General features: G+C 39.0%; 1 protein-coding gene across 1 annotated transcript in view; it reads left to right on the top strand.

Annotated features, from left to right (window-relative positions):
• Positions 1-26,007, top strand: part of CNTLN (centlein) — a 1,182,709-nt gene that overhangs the window by 931,752 nt on the left and 224,950 nt on the right. Inside the window, exon 20 of the mRNA XM_085634784.1 lies at positions 4,693-4,896. Within this exon, the coding sequence (XP_085490910.1) occupies positions 4,693-4,896 (204 nt within the window). The remainder of the gene's footprint in view (positions 1-4,692; positions 4,897-26,007) is intronic.

The raw sequence follows: 26,007 nt of genomic DNA, 5'->3' as shown, positions 1-26,007 counted from the left end.
GGAATTGAGGAACCCCCCCAAGAGTGATTAATGGAAGCCGGTGTGCCCGGTCATTGTCAAGGATTTGAACCGCAAAAACAATACACATAAATTGCAGAAAAAAACCATTCATCAAACAAATACGCCTCCTAGTCAAACAAATACACAAATTATGGCATTTTTTTTTATTCGCAAACACATATAAATAAATAAAAATCTAAATGTAATTTTAATAGAAAGGTTGGGGCTTTTCTAAATTTAATTTAGGCCTCTCATCATCCTTACTATAGTCTGTTTGATGAACCTGAACTGCTCCCACAAATCAATCTGAGGATAATAATTACATTTCTAGCCTCCAGTTTCAAATTCTTTCACAAATACAGTACATTTTAAAATGTTCAATTGTACATTGAGATCTTTATTTATTTACACTTTATTAATCTAGTACTATTATTTAATTTTCTACCTAGTTGCGGACCCCTGAGGAGGCTTCAGGGACCCCTAAGGGTCCTCGTCCACAGGTTGGGAACCACTGACCTAAAGGATAGTACATGAATTTGCTTAACAATCTCGGTAAACTGTTTGCATTTGGTCCAGGCAACTTGTGTATCTACTCTGACTTATTTCAGTCTAAGAATTTAAGGGAATAATTTGCTTTTTGAACATGTATTTCAGTTTCAATAGATCAGCTGAGATTTCTGTACTGTAGATGTGAATAAACCTTTTCTTGCTTGGTTCACTTGCTTGTGCATTAAAAAATGTAGCCCACAGATAGGCCTGACTGACTAAGTCGTAAGGTTGACGCTGACGTCTTTAGGATTAGCTGATTTATTCATGAACCCCAGCTCCTGCACTAAATTTCCGAAAATGAGATTAATTGCATTATTTGTAGCCAAGGCAGATAAGGAAAGAAGCTATGCAAAATCCTTTATAATGTTATACCAAATGACCCAGCCTCTAACGTAGGGAGAGTACTCGTATTTAGTACTCGTATTTAGAAAAAGTAAGAAACCCTCAACATCAATTCATTCTGATGAGGCTTCGTATGAATTGAATCCCTTTGATGCTGGGTTTCCCTGCAAAGAGGTATAGCTTTAACAAACTGACAACTTGCCCATGGATATCTCTGAGCAATGTGACCTTCATTTATTTTTCTACTGTGGCTTTTTTAAGGAACAAAGATCAAGATATATTTTACCTCTTTTGAGAAGTTATAATTTCACTCAATGCCGCCCTGCTTTGTCTTTCTTTAAAAACGTAATAATCCATTTGTTTGTTTCTCTTTAGCTATATTTGTCTGGTCCTGTATGAGAAGGAGGAAACTGTGTTTAGCTGAGAAGCCACGGAAACTCTAAGGGGTAGATTGTGTCGGTTGGAAGGACTCCGAATCGGTTTCGGGTTTGCCGAAACCGATCCAGAGCCCTTGTTTCTGACTGAATCGTTCCCAGTTCCGAACAACCAAGTACGATGCCTATAAACCGTTAGGACTGACCGAATCGGTTCCGAAAATCATTCAGACAGGACGAGCCTTTCCGGATCCGATTCGTACAGCTTTATGGACTCGGTTTCTGAGCGAGCGAGTACGATGACCGATTCGGACAGCCTTTCTGATTTGGTTTGCCTGGAAAGAAAAGGCTGCCGGAATTGGTCATTGGGGAACCCTAGCAGGCCCCCTTTCACCGGGGCCCTTCGAATCTGACCCCTGGGAATACCCATGGGTCTGCTCTTTCCAACCATGCACATTGTGGCAGGCACCATGGGGTGCTCGCCACAGGGTGCAGGGTTTTTCCCAGCCACCCCTTTCTTCAATGGGAGCCTGTGTTCTCGTTCGGGACACAGGCTCCCATTGAAGTCAATGGGAGTCTGACTGAATCGGATCCGGATGCATACGGATGCATCGTACTCGCTTGGTCGGACTCCCCCGATCCGAGTTGTACGGAAAGCATTCCGGAACCAATTGGGGTGGTATGCTTTCCGAACGAGATCAGAATCGGGCCCTTGAGTTTACTTGACCTATATAACTTATCACTCAGCACATTATGGAGCTAATAAGACGGAATCTTGAGGGGTGAATAGTCATAACTTTTTAAAAAATAAACGTTTTTATAAGGTAATTAGTTCCCATTTTAGGTATTTTTAAGTGTGATGGGCGCATTGTGTATTAATAATTATAGGGAGCTTGGGTTCTATACACTGTAGGGGAAGATGTTTTAGATAGGAATTCTGAACTCAGACTTGTTAATCGCACTGTGAATCAGTAAGTAGGTAATGGTCTACTTGGCGGACCTTGAGTGAAGTGTATAGCGTTTATTCCATCTACCTGTGGTATTAATTAATTTAGTTTCTGGATAATGTTAGGTTTGAAGAGTTATTAACTTGGACTCCTCAATCACATTTTTATTTTATAGTTTCTACTAAGATTTTATGTATTGTTATTAATCACCTGTACTCTACTTTTATGATCTATGTTATTTAATTGGATCAAATAAAGTTATTGAACTGAACTGACTGAGCAAGTCAAAAACTATTCCAAAGTACACTCTTTCAAATGAAGGACCACTAGAATGGTATAAAAGAACATTCCTTCATATTCGAAGTTGTGGAGTACATGTGGTACTGTACAAATGTAAGAAGGAGATGCTCAGGATTTACTTTCATCAAGTTCCTGGGCAAGTCAATGTAGGAGAGAATCAGTTAGAGGATTTAAGTTAATAACAATATGATGAGAACATATGGTGTAGTTTTTTAAAGAACAATATCCTCCATCATCAAGGCTTGTTAGGTTGACCATATATGACCTCAGAGGTTCACATGAGCTACAAGTGGGTGCAGCCTGACCTCCCTCAGTATTGACGTCTGCCTCCCGTTCATTATTTTGCTGACTTTGCCTTCTGCACAGTTACAGTCTGAATCTTCAAAATTTACTTAGCTGGATATTCCTGAACTGTACAGGACTGCACAGATCCCCCGTACAGCCTATTGGTTCCTGTTTGCTCTCCCAATGTCTGCTTTGTCTTCCAGCCGGTATATACTTTCTTGCAGAATTAATGCACCGTTACCGCGTTTCTGCAGTGTTGGGCTCCAATTTTGATCACACTATTAGGGCATTGTTTTCTAATAGTTTTTTTCTGAGGGTGAAACCTGTTTTGTGCTTCTTGGGTAAATGCAAAAAGAACAACTGATGGGCACAATGCAGAACATTATCATATATTCACCCCAGTACAGAGATCTGTGCCTAAATCCATTGTTTTTTTGCTCACCGTGCCATTCCAGTTTGGACCCAGCCATATGCAAATCAGTCTTGACCCTGCGCCCAATAGGAACAGTCCAGCCCGAACTGCCAGGCTAGGTCCTCCCTGGACTGGAAACAAGCATCCTAGGTCCGGTTTCGGGGTTTCACCCCTTATCAGCCAGGACTGATTTGCATATAGCTGGGTCTGAACTGAGGGGGCGAAGTGAGCTAAAGAATGATGATGGATTCAACCCAGATCTGTGACTGGGGGTGAGTGTCTGAAAAGTTTCATCATCCGTCCATCATCTCCTTCTGTTTGCTTTGTTTGCCCTAAGTTGGCAAGGTATGCCCAGACGTGGGTCTCTTGCTCACTTTGCCACTGGATTCAAGCTAGCCTGGCTGATGAAGGGTGTTACCCAGAAACCGGTCTCAAGATGCTTGTTTCCGGTTCAGCGAAGACCTAGCTTGGCAGTTCGGGCTGGACTGTTCCCGCGAGGCTCAGGGTCGAGACTGATTTGCATGTAGCTGGGTCTGAACTGAGGTGGCGAAGTGAGCTAAAGAATGATGATGGATCCAACCCAGATCAACCTACTGTTGGTCAATGCTAATTTTGAATCGACAGGGATTCCATTGTGGATCAAATGAGCTGAGGAGTCAGTGACAGAGTTCCTCTCTAACCAGATGTTGTAGGGAACTCTATTCTTGTTTTCAGCAATAAATAAAAGAGGTGATCAACTTAATACTAATTTATTGTTGTGTATGCCCCATGCCTTGTCTGTAATTCAACCCAGAAGCAAGCGGGACTTATTGTGGACAGACAGAATGCCAAATTTCAATGAACACCTCCACCCAAAGATCCAGTCTCCTGTTGAAGACAGGAAAAAACTTGAGGATTCTGGGATTCCAGACTTTTTTCAAAGAACCTATACTAGGTAGCCAGAGAAGAATTATGAGGATGAATCACTCGAATGGCTTCAAATGAGAGCCAAGTAGTGGTTACAAACAAAATATCTAGTTACAAACCCACAATTGGGACAGGGAGCAAGCATTACTTACCAAGACCTTCCTGTCGCTTGGCCCCTGATTATTAGTAAATTAATTGATTTTGGAGGTTGGGGATCCAATTTATATTTAAGTATGGGGGAGAAGAGGGACGTGGAGGGGTAATGTGTGTTTGTTTTCAGGATGCATAATGCTTGTTGGCACTTATGTTTTACATAATTGTTTACTTTTTTGCTGGTGAATGTAAGGTAGATTTGTCTAGACTATGGTGCCTTCAGTAATAACATTGTATGTTTATGCATCTGCTTTGTATAAGGATAATGGGACATATATAGTGAGCGGTCTAAGCAAATTGCTTTAGGCAAGCTAAACTAATGACAAAGAAAACTTAAAAACGCAACATTTTTATTTTAAATTGTCTGTTTTTATTCACCTTGGTTACTGCATTTGACATCGTTTGTCTTTTGTCTGGACATTAGAAAATGACTTGTGACCTTATCGCGGTCCAGCGTGAGAAAGAAGACCTTGAAAAAGCAGTAGATCAACTAAGAGAACAGCTAGCCCAGGCCAGAGTTTCTACAGAAGTGCTATGCCCTGCAAGCCCTGATCATCCGCAGGCCATTCCTGACACTCCCTCAAGGACCGTTGATTTGGAAGTGAAGCAGCTGCAGTCTAAACTGAAGGTATAGTAGTGAGATAATTTTAAAAATTGAAACTCAACAAGACAATGACAAAAAATATTGTGGACCAATGTTCAAAACCAACTTATTAAAAATGAGTAGAGGAAAGTTGTGCGGTTAGTGTGTTTTTTTTTTTTGCACGGGCTCGGATAGGTTTTCATGTTATAGTTGTTCTCAGACTGAAAGTGCCTGGCCTATACCTAGCACTAGCTTCGCTCTTTCTAGAGTCTGACATGACTTTTATTTTGAAAGTTAGTACTTTTGTTCACCAAAATATGTCTAAAGTAAAGTTAAAATAGGGTATTATTGTTGCCTCCATGATTAAAATTGATTGAAAGTTTTATATAGCTCTCAATTACCCCAAAAAGGGGTGTCCAGGCGCTAAGCTAAAGCTTGAACCACTGTGTGGTCTTACCATGGAGTGGTATATAGGTGTGTTTCTAATAGCTTGAAGAATCCGGTAAAACTCTTTTGTGCTAGAAGTTAAATGGCAGGCCATTCCTTGTCTTAGAAGTCACCACTGCGGCGAAGGAGTGACAGCCCAACCAGGCTTTCCTCAATATAGCTGTATAGCCCACTTTTTAGTAAAAGATGTTTTTGCAGTAATTGTTATTTTGATGTATTATGGATACCTTCTCATGATTTTCTTATTTTAGCACGATTTCTGTTGTGGTTTATAAATATACTGTCTTTTATTTATTTTTTCTGTATTTATGTAAAACTTAAATAGTTTACTGTTGCTTTTATGTAACTTTTTTCTTGAACCATTGTTGCTGTTATAATAATAACGTTGTTAATGTGGGCTTCAAACGTGCCCTGTGCATGGAGGTTTTTACCTGAGTGCACAGAATGTTTTGTAAAGTATTCTAATATTTCACATTTAGAGTGTCAGGGTTTTCTTTTTTTTTTTTTTCTTTTTTTTTTTTTTTTATTGATTTTCACAGCAGCAAGTAAGAGTTGACCGAACACAGTATTGTCCATTAGGTTATACAAGAGCATAAATAGTCAATTAATAGATTAAGACAGTTTTTTTGAATACAACATAACAGGAAAATCAGGTTAGTTACCAATTATATTTTAGCATTGTAACCAGTCGTAGATTGGAGCCCATAATTTAGAGCCAAAATTCCTCTTTTTCGTCCCTTTTAAACGATACACAGCATTTTCTAGTTGATACACATTTAACAGTTTAGTTTGCCATTGAGAAAATAAAGGGGGATCCGCATCAAGCCAGTGCGAGGTGATACAGTATCTAAAAATAGACATTGATATGAAAAAAAACCCCTCTTCAGCACGTGTGTACAGCCGAACTGGATTAGATTGGATGCCAAGTATTACAAGATCAGCAGACAATACTAAGGGAATATTCGTTATTTGAATTAGAAACGCTTGAACTTCAGAAATAAATTGAAATAATTTAGGGCATAAGAAAAACATGTGAATAGAATTTGCACCTATACATCCACAACGATTACACTTGTCTCCAGTATTCCCTTTCCATTTTAGTAACTTGGCAGGAGTATAATATAAATCAAAAGTACTCATAAAGCTCTGACTCTTTAGGGATCCGTTAATTAATACTTGTTCAGACAGTGCTAAGGTACCCACTACATCTATGTTTTCAATACCCATCTCTTTTTGCCATTTTGCATTATATGATACAAGATTGTCTTCTAAGCCTTTAATCATTGCCTTATATATCACCCCAATTCTATTTTGTTTCAAACAGCATTCTAGTACCTCATGTTTCTTAATTTTGTTAAAATTCACTAAATTTTTTGAATGAATTTAGAAAGCTGCGTATTTGAAGGTATTTAAAAAAGTCTGCTTTAGGTACATTATACAATTGTTGAAGATGAGAGAATGTTATAAATTGTTCATTTGGAAAAAGATCCCCAAGCTGACAGATATTACAGTTTTGCCAGCGCTGCATAATATAGTCAGTAAATATTGGTGGCAGCGATGGGTTGTCAAATAAGGGCGTATAAAAGTTAAAGTTACTATCTAAATGGAGTCTTCGTTTACATATTTTCCATAGTTGGAAGGCCGTTTCCATTATTTTAAACCTCGTCTTCTTGTAGTAGCTTGGTTCTAAAAAACGGACCAAACATCTTTGTGCTTGACTACCAAGAATCATTGTGTAAATTGAAGGATATAAAAAGTCATCCAAAAGTATCCCGTCAAAAATTAAGCTGCTCATTAGTCTAAGTGATATCGCCATGTAGTAAAAACGAAAGTTTGGGATTCCCCAACCACCTCGAAGCGGGGGTAAAGTGCAACTAATGAAAGACTTCCTTGCTCTTTTATATCCCCATAAAAATCTAGACGTTATTCTTTCTAATTTAATAAAAAAACTGGATGGGAAAAGTAATGGTATAGTCCGAAAAAAATAAAGAAATTTAGGAAAGAAAAGCATCTTAACGACATTAGCACGACCATACAGAGAAAGGTGTAAATTATCTAACCTCTCAAGAGACCTATTCGTAGAGACAAGTACGGGATCAAGATTAAGCCCGACAATATCTTCTACTTTAGGTGACAAAATCACGCCTAAGTACAGAGCCGTCTTAGATAATGGCAAACCAATTGGTGCGCCCGCGGCTGAATGAATCAACTGTGTTTTTGAAATATTTAATTTATAACCAGAATAAGATCCAAATTCAGTAGCTGTTTCTATAATCTTAGGAAAAGCTCGATTAATGTCGGAGGTCACTATCGCGACATCATCGGCATAGGCCAGGATTTTATACTCAATTTGGTGGATCGTCACTGGGGGAATATTGCCATCTCGCAAAATTTTTTGTAAATATGGTTCTATATATAATGCAAATAGCAGGGGGGAGCAGGGACACCCCTGCCTTGTCCCCCTCGTTATTGAAAATATTGTAGAGATATCCGAAGAGATTCGTATGCTTGCCTTAGGGTCAGTATATAAGGCTTTCAAGGCTGCTATATATCCACTTGGGAATCCCTTCCAGGTTAGGACAGACCAAAGAAATCCCCAGTCAACCCTATCGAACGCCTTTTCAGCGTCCAATAGTGCCACACCAACCGGGGATCTCGAAGCCTGGGCCCAGTCTAGGAGGGTAATGATTCTTCTTATATGGTCCGTTGTATCTCTATTTTTAATAAAGCCATGTTGAATTTTTGTGACTAAATTAGGCATGAAATCTTTCAGTCGGTTTGCTAATATCTTGGAAAAAATCTTGCTGTCAGAGGTTAGTAGGGAAATTGGTCTGTACGACCCTAAATCCAGAGCATCTTTACCTTTTTTTTTAAATACAACTATAGTTGCTAATGACCATGAAGGAGGAGGTCTACCTAAAAAAGCTTCTTGGAAAATTTTTAATAATTCAAGTTTCAAAGTGGTACGGAAGGTACGGTAAAATTCTAGAGGGATATGGTCCGGACCCATCGCTTTGCCAGTAGCCAGCCCCAGTATCGATTCCTCCACCTCTTCCCAAGTTATAGGAGCAGATAGTGCTGTACATTGTTCAATAGTGAGAGAAGAGGGACTATCTAAACTTAAAAAGTAATTAAACACATCATTCCTTATACTGGTACCATCATTCGACTTATTGTATAAGGATTGGTAAAAGTCCCGAAATGCCCCTAATATACCAGCAGTAGACTTCTGAGCTACACCATTTTGGTCTATTATTTTAAGAATTTCTGTAATGGTTGCTTTTTGTTTCAGCCTTTGAGCTAGAGTCCTACCCGTCTGTTCACTTAGTTCATAACAGTCTTTTTTAAGTAACTTATATTTTATCGCTACCTGTTCAGCCAAAAAAGAATAGACAGCCGAGCGTTCCACAGATACAGATTTCTGAGCTTCTTGAATACCAATACCGCTTCCAATACAGGAGGCTAAATTTACTTCTGCAGAGGTAATTTTATCCAAGGCAGCCATAAATTCAGCTTGTTTTTTCTTTAAGCGATGTTGTGAAAAACTCAAAGTTTCGCCTCTGATAACCGATTTGAAAGTATCCCAAACTACCTGTATCGATGTAGATCCATTATTATTAACAAAGAATTCTTTAATAATCCCGTCCATATGGGATAAATAATCCTGATCTAGCAATAGGTTTCTTTGAAATGACCATTGTCTCTTGTTGTAATGCTCAAAGGAAGGGATTGAAAGTTTTAGAACAATAGGGTTATGGTCAGAAATAATTTGTGGTAACACCTCTATGCTTAAATCGTCAAAAACCTTAGGAGAAATAAAAAAATAATCTAAACGAACAAATTTACGATGCGGTGCAGAAAAATAAGTAAAACCTGGTTCTATTGGTCTAAGCTTGTTCCAGACGTCAATCAGACCATTCCCCAAAACTAAGTTCCTGAGGGCCCTATAAGATTGAATCTTACGTCCTTGATAATTCCTAATATCTCTTATATTACAGTTTGCTGCAATATTGATATTGAAATCACCACATATAATTAAAGGTTGATTCCAATTCGCTAATTCACAATTGATAAGATTAAAGATTTCTTTATCATCTAGATTAGGACCATATAATGAACAAACTGTCATTTCTACCCGGTCTATAAAAATCTGCGCAATTCCCCATCTGCCCCATTTGTCACCTAACGTTTTACTACACTTCCCAATCCCTTGTTTTATAAGGACAGCTATTCCTCTTGTGGTTCCCGTTTGTTTAGAACAAACTAAAAGCTCAAGACCCAGTCTTTTTAACAGATCCCTCTTAGCCCAAGAAATATGTGTCTCTTGAAGACAAAGATTATCAATATTCAACAGGTGAATCAAATATCGTAGAACCCCGATCTTCCTATAATCATTCAAGCCATTAATGTTTAACGAACAGATTTTTAATTTTCTCCCCATTTTGAATTAACAAAAGATTATTAATACAATTCTGCTCATGAAATTTGGTCAGGGTTTTCATAATAAAAATGTTTGCAAATTAGGAGTTTTCCGGTAACCCACGCAAAGGCAGCATGGATTTACACAAGAGTCTACTCAGACCCGAAATTCACAACTGAATCTGCTAGACAGATCTGAGACAAGAGTTGGACAGGATCAAAAACACAGAAGGCAGCAAGCAGTAGTAGCATGGAATACAATTGAGACTTACATAGAGTAATATTTAATATTTGTATATGTTTTTGCTTTTTAGCTCATAAGGGGTTACACATATTTGTGTTATGCTTCTACAGTTATTTTTAAACCTTTTGAAATGCAGTAATTTTATTTTCCTCTTCTATTTCCCTTTCAAACAGTCCAGAAATAGCCTCTTAGGTCCGATTCTTCAGCCCTCCCTGAAATTCACAGTTTGACTTCGTATAAGTCTCTGTCCCCTTCTAAGCATCCTGGGATTGCCCTTCTTATAATGCGCTCTCTCTCTCTGTCTCTTTATATTTTATATTCCACTTGCCTGCAAGTGAAGCACAAGTTAAGGTCCTCCTTTCTATGCTACTTTCCCCTTTCTGCCAAATGGAGGCAGCTTTTATAGTGTCTCTCCATGAGTGTCCCTTCTCTGATTTCTCTGCCACCGCCTAGGAAAAGGATGATCCCTTTGGGGTGGTACACTTAGTTTTCGAAGCTCTACTGTTATGGGTTTCAAATTTGACCCCTCCCATTGTCCCCTCAGTGTTTTCCATTCTGGTTTTGCTCCTCTTTTCCTCTGCTTCTCACCTCTTTTCCTCCGCTTCTCACGCAACTGATCCTACATCAGTTGCCTAACTTTCCACTCAGGCTCTACCACTCGGAATCCTGTGCCATTGTTCTGCCACTCAGCGTCCTGAATCGCTCCTTGGCTTCCCTGATCATCACACCATGTTTCCACTCCCACCTGATCTTGATGCGCACTCCTTTCCGAATGCAGCAGGTGCATTCCTGATTGCCCCCATTCCCACCACGTCAAAGCCCGGCAACTGCACACATGGCCCTGGAATCTCCCACCTCACATGTAAATTCTCAAAGTGCCTGAGTGCAAAAATGCAGAAGTGCACAGGAAGATCAGCAGAACCTTCTGCTGCCACAGCATCCTGCTTGCAAAGCTTCATTCCCTTTTGTGGTGGACTTATCTAACAGTGTCACCCAAAACTCCTGAAAATTTCTCAGAAAGACTAACCGTGTGGTCCACAGATGAATCACAACTCAGCTTATCGAGTTTCTCTTTCAATTTTCAAGCTTACAAAAATAACATGCTAAAATTGTGCCTCAACACTACTCTCCTCAGCCACCTAGAGGTTTGAAGATTTGATCATAGATTTCTTTCATACCAATAAAAACCAGCTACCTGGTCGGTACACCTAGAAGATAACTCTAAGGGAAGAACTTATTAATTTGGCAGAAGAAAAGAAAAAAACACTAAACAAGTTTAGACTCCTACTAAAAAACATTGTAACAAACTGGAGAACCGATTGATCAAGGCTGACCGATCAACATAGTATGCTGCCCTCCTGAAAATGAAATTTGAATGTAACCAAAGATTCCCCCTCTCTGCAAATCGCATCATATTCTGCATTAGAAGACCCATTATAATTATTTGATTTTAATCCTCAACTAATTATCAGAAAGGGTCTAACTGGTCTCAGCTGGAATAAGATAGGCTGCCTGATGGGACAGATGTATTTCTGCATTGCTCTGTGACAAGACTGAACTGAGACAATCATTTGCGGTGTCTGCCTCCACAAACACCTTTGAAATTGTGGTGCATTGTTTATTTATTTTATTAGTTTGTAGAGCACTATCCTTTGACAATTAGCCATTTCATAGTCCCAGGTCATTCACAGTCATATTTTTCTTTTTTCCAAGTCCAGTATTATTGTGCTGTGTCAAGAGATTATGATCACTGGTTTGAGATGCTGTGGTCTGTAATCTGGTGGAACTGCTGGGATAGGTGACAATCCTAAGGTTAGAGTATCCTGATGGTTTACATGCGTTTGAAGCATTTTAGTCATAGACGCTTCAATGTTGACACAAAGCTCAGGGAGTGTAAAAGTCCCCAAAATTGCTGGGTGCCTTAAAATGCAGCAGTCTCAGATTGTATCCTGTGAATTCATGGGGAGAGAGTTGATGTAACCCCAAGAGAAGCTACTATTGTATTGCCTGAGTTTCTAGGTTTAAAGTCCCCACCTAATCCTTTAATTAGTTCAGAGACCCATAGCCTATTATTGTTCTCTTACTTATACTAGGTGAGAGAGGTATGAAGGCTTTGCAAACTGCCCCAGGCAGCAAGTGTACCTGTGTCAGTACATGCAGGAGCTGAATAAATTCAAGGAAGAACACAAAGTCTCACATTCACATCTGTTACTCTAAATAGTATATTGAGCGACTGCTAAAGACATGATGTGAAGCAAATAAAGTAGATATCAGCAGGAAAGAATGAGTAAGCTTCTCAGTGCCTGCTGTCTTTGACGAGTACTATAATTGTATTCAGAAAACACATCATTTGGCTCTGCGTGGCGTCTTTGGAGTCCGCGCCGAAAATGACATGCACGGTGCCTATATAGGTACCACCTCAGCGCGCTGATGTCAGTTCTTTTGAGATTTCTCTCCTGGTGTGGCAGGGATATCCACTAGGAAGGATCGCTCCAAGCCGTACGGCAGCTGTCACTGACAGATGTCGGTGATGGACCCTCATCTTGTTTGCCTTCGGGGCCTCCAGCGCAGTCAGAATGTGAAGACCTGCGTTGACTGTGGCGCCATGCACCACAAGGCCTTGAGTGAGCGGACATCTTCGGCTGAGTTTGTCCGCTCTGGCATTCAGAGAACGAGAAGGTGGAGGAGCAGCTGCATCTTAACGAGCGACATCAGTTGTGGATAATCACCCAACTCAAATACGCATCATTAGCATATTCTACAGCACAGAGAAGAGATGTCCAGTAACTTCTCCCGGCTATTTCTTCTCCGACTGATAGTTTCCTTCTCTCTAAGATGACGAAGCGGGGGTTGTATATCCTGTGTCTTCCTGTAGAACTATCATGATTATTGTGGGGAAAAGGTTAACACCGGGCACAGTGTTGGATAAATACTACTTGCAATTTGACTCCCAATAAACATGCATATCACTCATTCTATTAATAACCATCTAGTAATGTGCAACAAATACAAATTGTGCAATAGATCAACATACAGGCTAATGAATATGTGATATATCTTTTTTATTTTTACAAAATATAAATATCTATTTTTTACGTTTTCTGTTTTTCAATTTCTTTTTTTCACAATATATGCTTTTTTTTAACAACAATACATATGGGCAATAATATATTTACAAATGATCATCTGTGCAAATTGATTCTTGTTTATACAGTACAAACTTATGATAGATTCATAATTAATTGATCATAAGAGTTGTCCTTAGCCTGCTAGTATTGATCATATTAATAGTTCATTTTTACTACTATGATTGTTTTTCCTCACACACACTATATACAAGAACTAAAATCAAAAAAGCCAGTGAAAAACTTTTTTTGTTTATCTTAACTATATACTCAATTGTGAAACAATGGGCACATAGGCGGTCGATTGACACAACGCGTTTCGGCTAGGCCTTCGTCAGGAATCCGCTCTGAGTTTAACACTATATATAAGGAAATAATAACAACAAGAGAAAAAACATATATATCAATTAAAACCCTTTTTATGAATTGTTTACGGGAGTCAATATAGCAATGATAATTCATTAACTTAAACAATGATGAGCTAATTCATTTGAACTATGAAATCCCCTCCCAACGTCTCTCAGCTTAGCACCGATCCCAACAAACTTGAGTTAGAAATTCAGTTACCCTCATTCTTGGTGATCAAAAAATGGGGAGAAACTTTAACATGTGACTGTAGCTATACTTAGCAAAAACCATACTGATAGCTACCTGGGAAGTATTGGGATAGGGTGCTAACAAGTGTTCTATTTTGTTGCACAGGGCGAGTTTCCTCTACTATTACAGAAAGTGTGGAGAGCCAGTCACAGTTTACGTGAGCTATATCTACCCAGGTCAATCTAATGGATACCTGGGCTATACTGGAGTTGGGTAATATCAGGTATTCTTTGATGGACGAGTTACTCTACTCTTACAAGGGGTGTTGACAGGCGATGTTTTTCTAGGTATGTGCCAGTTAAATTAAAAATAAGACTACTAGATCTATAATCTTAATTATATATAATTATGAGATATAGGGGAAACATACTGACCCTTGTTATTCCAATAGACTTTTTTTTCCCCGTGTGTAGCTCAAAGTAATCGGTTGAACACAGTTTATATCCTTATTTAGGGGGACGAATAGTAAACAATGGTTCTGAAGAGAGACAGAGATATGCCACTTAGACTGCGGAATGGGAGATAAATGATTATACTCTTTTTATAACAATATGTTGGTCTAATCTGTGGCTCGCTTAGCTCAAGTACTTACTTACTTGAAAAGTGTTGCGCCAATTAAGCAACTGATTTCTTGCCAAACATGGATGTCAATGGGTCACACCTGTATATTTCTGTCTTCGTAGATAAGGGTAGACCTAAGGAAGTGGATATATAAGCGAGTGTACTATAGCTGCTCATTTTAATCTATAGTTTTCAGTAAGAACGAAAAAGACTCTGATACCATAACTAATTTATGTTTATCCATAGTAAGGTCTGTTATTTTCCCATTCATTATCTGTCTAAGTAACCCAATAACCGCACAGATATCATTGTAATTATTTCATGTGTATGTATTGCACATACCTTGATTTTGTTATTCTGTTCTCTATGTTGTTGTCGTCTGTCTTTGTTACGTCTGTTATTTCCCCTTCATATCGGGCTCTATTAAATCGTCCTGTTGAGTAGCATAAATGGTTGTCTATAAGTTTTAAAGCAATTTCACCACAGAACGTGATAACTCTCCTTAGAAAAACGCTCTATGGTATGAAAATCTGCAACTAAGACTGATAAGCTTCCCTATCTGCGATCGATATTCATCTAACGGAGAGCATTTATCAAATAAGTTAAGTAGCGCTAGTGCGATATAATCAACCAGCGTTAGTGTCAACAAGTGCACAGACTGCGTGCCTGTTGGTTTGAATCTAACTCGAATCAACTATTAGCACTCCGTATGATGTTTCCTTACCCGGTCGGGTCTCGAATGGGTAGAAGTCTCCTCTCTGTTTGGCTCAGCGTCCTCTCCTGGTTCGTCCGTGGTCATGATTACCGCTCTAATGGGTCTATTTACATACGCTCGGTTTACGTACGTTGTGCTGGCGTCCTTGGTCATGCGCATGGAAATAGGACTAGTGGTTAGGTCGAAATAACAACCTACGCCATGTTAGAATGGTGATTTTATAACTTTATTGTTCCTGTCTGGTTAATGGATAAGTTTCACTATCTCTGTGATTAATTCATTTTAAATGATTACAAAAGTTACCACAATCATTTGTTTATTTTAGCAACTTATATCTGTGTTATATTTTATATATATCTCATTTAGTTTTAGGAAATATATGTTGCAGACAATGATAGAGTTTGTTTTTTGGTTTGAGATTTATAACGTAAAAAAGAGCGACCATTCTTTCCATGATATTAAGATGTTATTGCCTTGATCTCCAGATCTAAAATGGTTACACATTTCTCAACAACAATCCTAGTATGCAATGACCTCTTTATTCTGCTTGTGAACTACTTTATGTTAGATTACTATATCCAATTTTATTTCTTTTACTTTTCTGTTTCTTAACCTTAACTTGAAGACTGGTATAAACTTGACTCACTTGACTGTCATGTGTCTCAATTATCCATTGTTTTTTATTGCTTGATCCCAAGGTATTTCTTGGTTCAAACCTAATGTAGCTGTATTAAGGATATATATCCAATAAACCTCTCTCATTTTTCTGATCTTATCCATCTGTTCTCCTACGCGGGGCCAAATCTTTTCCAGTATATACCACTTGATGTCTTCTGGTGTATGTCCCAGATCTAGGAAGTGTTGTACCATGGGAGCCGATGTTTTCTGTGTTCTAATTGCTGATTTGTGCTCGGTAAGTCTGACATTGAATGCTCTCCCTGTTTCTCCCACATATCCCTTGTGGCACGGACAAATGATCAAATAGATGACATTTGTTGATTTACAGTTGTTTAGTGTTTTGGGTGTGATATTTACACCATTGAAAGTAAATGTCGTTGCTTCGATGGCCATGGAGCAGGATTTGCACATAGTGCATTTGAAATTCCCCACCACTTTTTTGGTGCCTTCTAAATCAATTTGATGGAAGTTTGTCTCATTTTTCATTCTGGAATGTACTATGTGATCTCTCAAGCTTTTGTTACGCTTGTATGCGAATAGAGGTTTAGGTATTATTTCCTCTTTCTTGGATTTCTCCACATTTAATATGTGCCAACTAGAGCATATCGCTTGTCGAATTCTAGAGTTCAGCATGGAATGACGTGTAGCAAAAACTAGAGGTGGATTTGATGTAGTTTTGATATTTGTGAGTAAATGTTGCCTGTCATAGTAACGTGCCCGTTTGTAGGCTTCCCTTACGGTTTTGTTCGGATACCCTCTAGCATGAAATTTTTTCTTCATGACCTCTGATTTCTCATCGAAGTCGCTGATGTTCGTACAGTTTCGCCTAAGGCGTAAAAACTCACCGAACGGGATATTATCTTTTTGGCTCTTAGGGTGATAGCTGTCATAATGCAATAGTGTGTTTCTTGCTGTTGTCTTGGTGTATAACACAACCATTAATGCTCCTTGTTGATACTTAATGAGGATATCTAAATATTCTACCTGTTCTGTACTGATGTTGTGAGTAAAGCGGATATTTTCATCGCATAAATTAATCCACTCTATGAATTCAAGTAACTTTTCATGTGTCCGACCAGATAAAAAAAACATCGTCCTGTGCCCCCACGGTCGCTAATATCTATATGAGCCTTTTTGAAAAAAACTACATCTATAATGAGATAGCACCCTTCTACGAATCAGTGACCAAATGGTCGCGATTTATTGATGATGTTTTTTTTATCTGGTCGGACACATATGAAACAAGGAGCATTAATGGTTGTGTTATACACCAAGACAACAGCAAGAAACACACTATTGCATTATGACAGCTATCACCCTAAGAGCCAAAAAGATAATATCCCGTTCGGTGAGTTTTTACGCCTTAGGCGAAACTGTACGAACATCAGAGACTTCGATGAGAAATCAGAGGTCATGAAGAAAAAATTTCATGCTAGAGGGTATCCGAACAAAACCGTAAGGGAAGCCTACAAACGGGCACGTTACTATGACAGGCAACATTTACTCACAAATATCAAAACTACATCAAATCCACCTCTATTTTTTGCTACACGTCATTCCATGCTGAACTCTAGAATTCGACAAGCGATATGCTCTAGTTGGCACATATTAAATGTGGAGAAATCCAAGAAAGAGGAAATAATACCTAAACCTCTATTCGCATACAAGCGTAACAAAAGCTTGAGAGATCACATAGTACATTCCAGAATGAAAAATGAGACAAACTTCCATCAAATTGATTTAGAAGGCACCAAAAAAGTGGTGGGGAATTTCAAATGCACTATGTGCAAATCCTGCTCCATGGCCATCGAAGCAACGACATTTACTTTCAATGGTGTAAATATCACACCCAAAACACTAAACAACTGTAAATCAACAAATGTCATCTATTTGATCATTTGTCCGTGCCACAAGGGATATGTGGGAGAAACAGGGAGAGCATTCAATGTCAGACTTACCGAGCACAAATCAGCAATTAGAACACAGAAAACATCGGCTCCCATGGTACAACACTTCCTAGATCTGGGACATACACCAGAAGACATCAAGTGGTATATACTGGAAAAGATTTGGCCCCGCGTAGGAGAACAGATGGATAAGATCAGAAAAATGAGAGAGGTTTATTGGATGTATATCCTTAATACAGCTACATTAGGTTTGAACCAAGAAATACCTTGGGATCAAGCAATAAAAAACAATGGATAATTGAGACACATGACAGTCAAGTGAGTCAAGTTTATACCAGTCTTCAAGTTAAGGTTAAGAAACAGAAAAGTAAAAGAAATAAAATTGGATATAGTAATCTAACATAAAGTAGTTCACAAGCAGAATAAAGAGGTCATTGCATACTAGGATTGTTGTTGAGAAATGTGTAACCATTTTAGATCTGGAGATCAAGGCAATAACATCTTAATATCATGGAAAGAATGGTCGCTCTTTTTTACGTTATAAATCTCAAACCAAAAAACAAACTCTATCATTGTCTGCAACATATATTTCCTAAAACTAAATGAGATATATATAAAATATAACACAGATATAAGTTGCTAAAATAAACAAATGATTGTGGTAACTTTTGTAATCATTTAAAATGAATTAATCACAGAGATAGTGAAACTTATCCATTAACCAGACAGGAACAATAAAGTTATAAAATCACCATTCTAACATGGCGTAGGTTGTTATTTCGACCTAACCACTAGTCCTATTTCCATGCGCATGACCAAGGACGCCAGCACAACGTACGTAAACCGAGCGTATGTAAATAGACCCATTAGAGCGGTAATCATGACCACGGACGAACCAGGAGAGGACGCTGAGCCAAACAGAGAGGAGACTTCTACCCATTCGAGACCCGACCGGGTAAGGAAACATCATACGGAGTGCTAATAGTTGATTCGAGTTAGATTCAAACCAACAGGCACGCAGTCTGTGCACTTGTTGACACTAACGCTGGTTGATTATATCGCACTAGCGCTACTTAACTTATTTGATAAATGCTCTCCGTTAGATGAATATCGATCGCAGATAGGGAAGCTTATCAGTCTTAGTTGCAGATTTTCATACCATAGAGCGTTTTTCTAAGGAGAGTTATCACGTTCTGTGGTGAAATTGCTTTAAAACTTATAGACAACCATTTATGCTACTCAACAGGACGATTTAATAGAGCCCTATATGAAGGGGAAATAACAGACGTAACAAAGACAGACGACAACAACATAGAGAACAGAATAACAAAATCAAGGTATGTGCAATACATACACATGAAATAATTACAATGATATCTGTGCGGTTATTGGGTTACTTAGACAGATAATGAATGGGAAAATAACAGACCTTACTATGGATAAACATAAATTAGTTATGGTATCAGAGTCTTTTTCGTTCTTACTGAAAACTATAGATTAAAATGAGCAGCTATAGTACACTCGCTTATATATCCACTTCCTTAGGTCTACCCTTATCTACGAAGACAGAAATATACAGGTGTGACCCATTGACATCCATGTTTGGCAAGAAATCAGTTGCTTAATTGGCGCAACACTTTTCAAGTAAGTAAGTACTTGAGCTAAGCGAGCCACAGATTAGACCAACATATTGTTATAAAAAGAGTATAATCATTTATCTCCCATTCCGCAGTCTAAGTGGCATATCTCTGTCTCTCTTCAGAACCATTGTTTACTATTCGTCCCCCTAAATAAGGATATAAACTGTGTTCAACCGATTACTTTGAGCTACACACGGGAAAAAAAAGTCTATTGGAATAACAAGGGTCAGTATGTTTCCCCTATATCTCATAATTATATATAATTAAGATTATAGATCTAGTAGTCTTATTTTTAATTTAACTGGCACATACCTAGAAAAACATCGCCTGTCAACACCCCTTGTAAGAGTAGAGTAACTCGTCCATCAAAGAATACCTGATATTACCCAACTCCAGTATAGCCCAGGTATCCATTAGATTGACCTGGGTAGATATAGCTCACGTAAACTGTGACTGGCTCTCCACACTTTCTGTAATAGTAGAGGAAACTCGCCCTGTGCAACAAAATAGAACACTTGTTAGCACCCTATCCCAATACTTCCCAGGTAGCTATCAGTATGGTTTTTGCTAAGTATAGCTACAGTCACATGTTAATGTTTCTCCCCATTTTTTGATCACCAAGAATGAGGGTAACTGAATTTCTAACTCAAGTTTGTTGGGATCGGTGCTAAGCTGAGAGACGTTGGGAGGGGATTTCATAGTTCAAATGAATTAGCTCATCATTGTTTAAGTTAATGAATTATCATTGCTATATTGACTCCCGTAAACAATTCATAAAAAGGGTTTTAATTGATATATATGTTTTTTCTCTTGTTGTTATTATTTCCTTATATATAGTGTTAAACTCAGAGCGGATTCCTGACGAAGGCCTAGCCGAAACGCGTTGTGTCAATCGACCGCCTATGTGCCCATTGTTTCACAATTGAGTATATAGTTAAGATAAACAAAAAAAGTTTTTCACTGGCTTTTTTGATTTTAGTTCTTGTATATAGTGTGTGTGAGGAAAAACAATCATAGTAGTAAAAATGAACTATTAATATGATCAATACTAGCAGGCTAAGGACAACTCTTATGATCAATTAATTATGAATCTATCATAAGTTTGTACTGTATAAACAAGAATCAATTTGCACAGATGATCATTTGTAAATATATTATTGCCCATATGTATTGTTGTTAAAAAAAAGCATATATTGTGAAAAAAAGAAATTGAAAAACAGAAAACGTAAAAAATAGATATTTATATTTTGTAAAAATAAAAAAGATATATCACATATTCATTAGCCTGTATGTTGATCTATTGCACAATTTGTATTTGTTGCACATTACTAGATGGTTATTAATAGAATGAGTGATATGCATGTTTATTGGGAGTCAAATTGCAAGTAGTATTTATCCAACACTGTGCCCGGTGTTAACCTTTTCCCCACAATAGTTTATTCCCTACTTGGGCTATATAATAAGTTAGTAGGGGCCCCGTTGCTTTACCAAACGAACTATCATGATTATCCTTCTGAACCGAGGATAAGATTTTAAAACATATCCAGTCTAGGCCAAAGGGATTTATAAATAATACAACTTTACATCACACTGTTCTCTGTGTGTAATGAAGAAGCACATCACTCTTCTGTGATTTATCATTATCAACTTCTAGTTTTTCTAAAAGGGAGGTTTTTAACTCCTTAAACTTTCTTGTCCTGAGGAAGGTGGGGCTTATAGAGCCAAGACCACCGAAACGCGTCGAAGCTGTTTTTATTACTGAATCCAACCATGAGAAAGGATGCTGCTAAAATAATGATGGACAGCAACAAAGTTTTTAAAACAATGTTTCTTCTATTCTTCTTCTTTCTTTGAAATAAATAACCAAAACAAACTTGAAAAATATTTTTTTCAAAGGTTCATTACAGTTCATACTTTCAAAAGTTTCTATTTTCTTCTTTTAGAAGTTGCTGTGTTTTTCCGCCATTAACTTTACCTTTATCAGTCTTTCAACTTCTCAAGGTGGTTGTTCTTCATCTTCTGATTCACTTTCAGGTTCCCTTTCAAAAGAATGTTGAAATTGATATATTGGACTGTAGATCTTTGGTTCTGACTGTTCTTCTTCCTCAGACACTATTGCTAGATATACCCATTAAGGTGATGCATACTTTCTATTTGAGGTTCTCTTTTGTGGTTATTCACTAGTATCTAGTTCAATTACTTCAGACTCTTCATTGATTGGCTTTAGTCTCTCTGGTTTCTCTTGTTGACAATGTTTTCTTTTTTAAGTTCTTTTCAGTGACATATTGTTGCAAGGTGAACGTATTATGTGGTATGGTAGGGGTGCCTTACCATGAAAAACTATCACAATACACAAAGATGGATAACGGGTAATCTCTTGGTGCACCTTCTCTCAGTCCTGGTAGAGTGCCAGAGAGCAGACAGGCTACTTAGAGGAACATGTGTTAAGCATTTCACATCACCAACATGGACGATAAGTAATTGACACGACGAGAGAGAAATCCAATAACAATTTATAATAATAGCTCTGATTTTTATATATTTTTAGACACCAAAACAAAATCAATACATACAGTATAACCAGCGTTATCAATTTTAAAGTATTAAATAATTCAGTACTTTTCAATGTGAAAACATTAACATTGTGGTCAATGGGAAAAACACATATATGCAATTGGTTACTTAGAGAGTGAATTCAACGGAACCCACTCAGAGTTAAGGTCTCATGAGTCCCAAGACCTGTTCACAACAGCTATCACAATTTGCCTGGCTCAGGGGAGCGGAGTGCAGAGGTTCACTTTAGCTGTCAAACGGAGATGTCAATCAGGCTTGCGGTATTGGAAAGGTTACCTTGGCAAAAAGGTACTTGCAGAGCGAGTTGAGCAAAACCTTTGGAGCTTAAGCAAGGAGCTGGCCCTGGACTAAGAGTCTCCAGACAGATACTATCTACCTGGCTCGGGGAACTTGGATGCAGAGGTGCTCTTGGCTATCCATGGTGCTGATCTGGATCCACGACAAAGGCGCTTACAGGCGTGCCAGAAGAGGGCGAAAACAAATGCAAGATCTTTATGATTGAGCCACAGGGGTGGTTGGTCGTTCGTGCAGGGGTTCTCTTCTCTTGAAGTGTTAAATAAAGCAGGTTGTAGTCGGACCGACCACCAACAAGCCTTGGTACCTGCAAGCACTCTGGTTGAGGAAATTTGTGTACAGAGGACCAGAGGAACATTGTAGAAATGTGAGCCTCGCTGAGATTCGGGACTATATTTCAAGAAGCCAACTGCCCAAGAACCTTGAGCGGCCACGTTGGACGACTTGGGAAACAGGACTTCAAAGTCGTGGACTTAGTGGTTGGTGCCTGCGTACTGCAGGGGAATAGTTCCTCTAGCCCAAGGGTGTTCTTGTGAAGTCTGGAGGGGTTCACCTTCCTTTTGGAACCGGCCTCTTGCCTTGGTCGAGTCAAATCCAGCGGGTTCAGGGTGGCTGCCATAGGTGCAGAGCTTAGTGTCTCCCTTCAGGGAGTCCTGCCTTGTGATGGAAACAGATCTCTTCTTGGCATCACATAGAATTGAAGGTTCTGGTGTCTGGGGTGCCCCTTAAATCCTGGATTAAGGGGGTGTTAGTGGGTGTGAGGAATAGTAGCCAATGGGCATTTAGTCCTGCTCTATTCTACCCCAGTCGTGATGACATCCTGTGGGTGTATGTCACTAAAACTAGTCAGAACTTGATTTCTAGCCTAAACTCAAGATGGCTAGAACCATCCTCGGCTGCACACCTCAGCTGCAACACCCTAGAGGTGTGGTCAACCTTGTGGAGGTGGGCCCTTCCTGCACAGCTAATTTCCAGCCGGCCCATGAAAACCATGCCTGAGGCAGGAGGAGCTTTTGTCCTTGAGTGGGGGACAAGTTCCTTTGTCCACTGGCGCCTTTGTGGATCACTGCAGTACCGATCTAATCACTAGCCATCCTGTGTGGCTTGAGGTGTCCCCTCCTGCTCACACTGGTCTTTGTCTCTGACCTCTAGGAGCTGCACGCGCTCCCCAGCATGGGGTCAGACTTCTGTCTTGGTGGCAAACCTTCGAAAAAGCCCGCTAAGGCACGAGAACACTGAATTAATTTGGTGCACACTGTCAACAGTGCCAACTAGGTACATGCTGGTTACACCTCAACACCACCTCCCTGATGATAACCTCAATTTTGACAAGGTTGAAATGCTGTTGTTAACAGACCTGTATAGACTCCTATGATATTGTTAAATATTGTGTACAAAAGGAATCATGTCTTTTCAGTAGTTATGCACCTTGATTTTTGCTCATCTCATCACACCTCACTGCACCTCTTCTTCACTAAAAGTATGAGCACCAGATCCCTTCTATGCAAACAAGAATACATTTGATTTAAACTATGCAATGAATAACTTAATTGCAAAAGAACATATTTCTCTCACCCTGTCTTTATTATTTGCCTTGGTATTGTAAATTGTATACATTCTTGTTTATCGACTATGTGAAACAAGTTTATTTTGCTGTAGAGATTGAAATCCTAGTGAACCATTGTTTATTTAACATATCGCATTACCTCAGGTTCTCTAAATTTATGAGGTCACCCATGTTAAACCATAATTGCAAACTTGAGCTTGATTTTGCGAATCAGTGGATGTTTTCACCACTTCTTTATATGCTGTATTCACCATTTCATGTGAGCAGCGTGAAACCACTGCTTGATACCAGCATGTTTTAGAGCAGTGTCTGTCATCAAGGATCACTTAACCCCTTGAGTGCCCATGACGAGATGGTCTCGTCATGGGCCGCGGTTGCGCTGTGCCCATGACGAGACTATCTCGTCATGAGCCCCGCCCGCTAATGAAACGCCCGGCACAGGGCGTGGAAAGGGCGGGGCACTCAAGGGGTTAATATGGCCTCTTATAGCGTTTTTTTAGGCAACTCTTCCTCATGTGGCTTTGGACCACTATCCAGTTCCCAGGGCTCAGGTTATGGCATTGTATTTCTCTTGTTACCTCAGTTGCCAAGTTCACCTGATGAGAGACCAGTTTCACCACATCAGCCACACGTTTTCAGTTATCTAGCACAAGGTCATCAGTTATTGTAACAAGTGCAACTGAAAGAGTATAGTCCAATCTCATTTCTCTACTCATGATCACCTCATGGGGTGAAATACTGGTCTTTTTATCGGGATAGGACTAATGCTCAGCAAAACAAGAGGAAGAGCATCCAGCCACTTCAAATCAGTAGAAGCACCAACTTTTGCCAATTTGTTGTTGATGGTCCCATTAATCCTCTTAACCACATCAGAAAACTGAGGATGATAGCTACAATGATACCTCTGATCAATTTGGAGAGCAGTGCAAATCAATTGCAAAATCTCATTTTTAAAATGGGAGCTATGATCTTCCTCAATAGAAATAGGATTTGGAATCCTGGCATTAATTCACTCCAAAAAAGTTTGGCAGCTGTAAGGCTGTCGATCTTCGTCTGAGCCTCGGCCCATTTAGAAAACAAGCAGACAATTACCAAAATATATTTCATGCTATTGCAAACTGGCATCTCCTCAAAATGTGCTTGAAATCTTGTAAATGGGCCTTCTGGTTTGCAATGTGGTTTCATAATGGTAGTTGTTCTCTTATCCGGATTAATTAATTGACCTAGTAAACAGCTCAGACATGCTCTTTCGGCAGCATTTATGAAATTTGAATTTTCACAATATTTCATAAAAGTCCTAAACAGAGAGTCACTCCCTGACTACGCTTGCCTATGGACATGCATCTCCATGGGATACATCCTAGCATCAGGTAGTACATACTTAAGACCAGGGGTAACATACAAAACTTGATGGTTCTTCTTATAACCTTATTTTTCCCATTTCTTTTTCTCATCTTCTTTAGCTTCCTTCTGAAGGTCTTTCAACTCCCTTAGAGAAGTTGGAATTCAATCCAATAAGAAACAACTCACTTTTTCTTCAATTTCCATGGCACTTGTTCTGGATTCATCATTTTTTGTTTTCACGAACCGCTGTTTATTCCTGAAGTGCACAATATCTATCCACTTGATACGCATAATTAATTCCAAGAGTGACCATACCTTTTCCAGCTTTATGGTCCGCACACTTGGCAACTCAATCTCATTTGCCTTCAGTATTGCTTTAAATAAATCAAGTACAGTGAGAATGTTTTATGGGGCCTCCAGCAGATGCCATGAAACCTCTCTGTGATCACAGTTGACCAAAATCGTGCACCACATCAAACTCCTACGGGCTGTCTTTATAAATTGTCACATTCAAAGTTTCTGACAGGCAACAAGCTTTTGTCAATCCAACCAATTCTGCCACTTATGCTAAAGTTGTATTCAGCGAATATGATCCTTCAAGAATTTTGGAAGTGAAACATACTCCATAGGCACCCTTCAAAGCTTATTGTTCTCTCAAACAAGAACCATCAACAAACTAAGTCAAAGCAGCCATTTCCAGAGGAGTTTCTTTGCTATCTGGTCTTGGTTTGGCACATAATTCAGTAACTGCTAAACAATGGTGCTCATGTTCATCATCATTGTCCCTGTCTTCACAACTTTTGTTTAGAATTGAAAGCAATGTTACTGGACTCGTAGAGTTACAGTTCTTAATCAAGATATTTTCTGTTGCCAGTATGATTTGTTCATATTTGGTCAATCGACTGTCATGTGCTGAGTTCCTGCTTGTGTCAACAGGATCTCAGCTGAGTGTGGGACATATACAGTTAAAGTATGGCCCATCACTTCACTTTATTTAATGGCATTCCAAACAGCTGCAACCAATTTCAAGCAACCAGGAAGACT

Source organism: Triturus cristatus, chromosome 2_1 (genome assembly GCF_964204655.1).
Source record: "Triturus cristatus chromosome 2_1, aTriCri1.1, whole genome shotgun sequence".
Classification (NCBI taxonomy): Eukaryota; Metazoa; Chordata; class Amphibia; order Caudata; family Salamandridae; genus Triturus; species Triturus cristatus.
The sequence above is the reverse complement of the archived record's forward strand: the minus strand, read 5'-3'. Positions and strand labels throughout refer to the sequence as shown.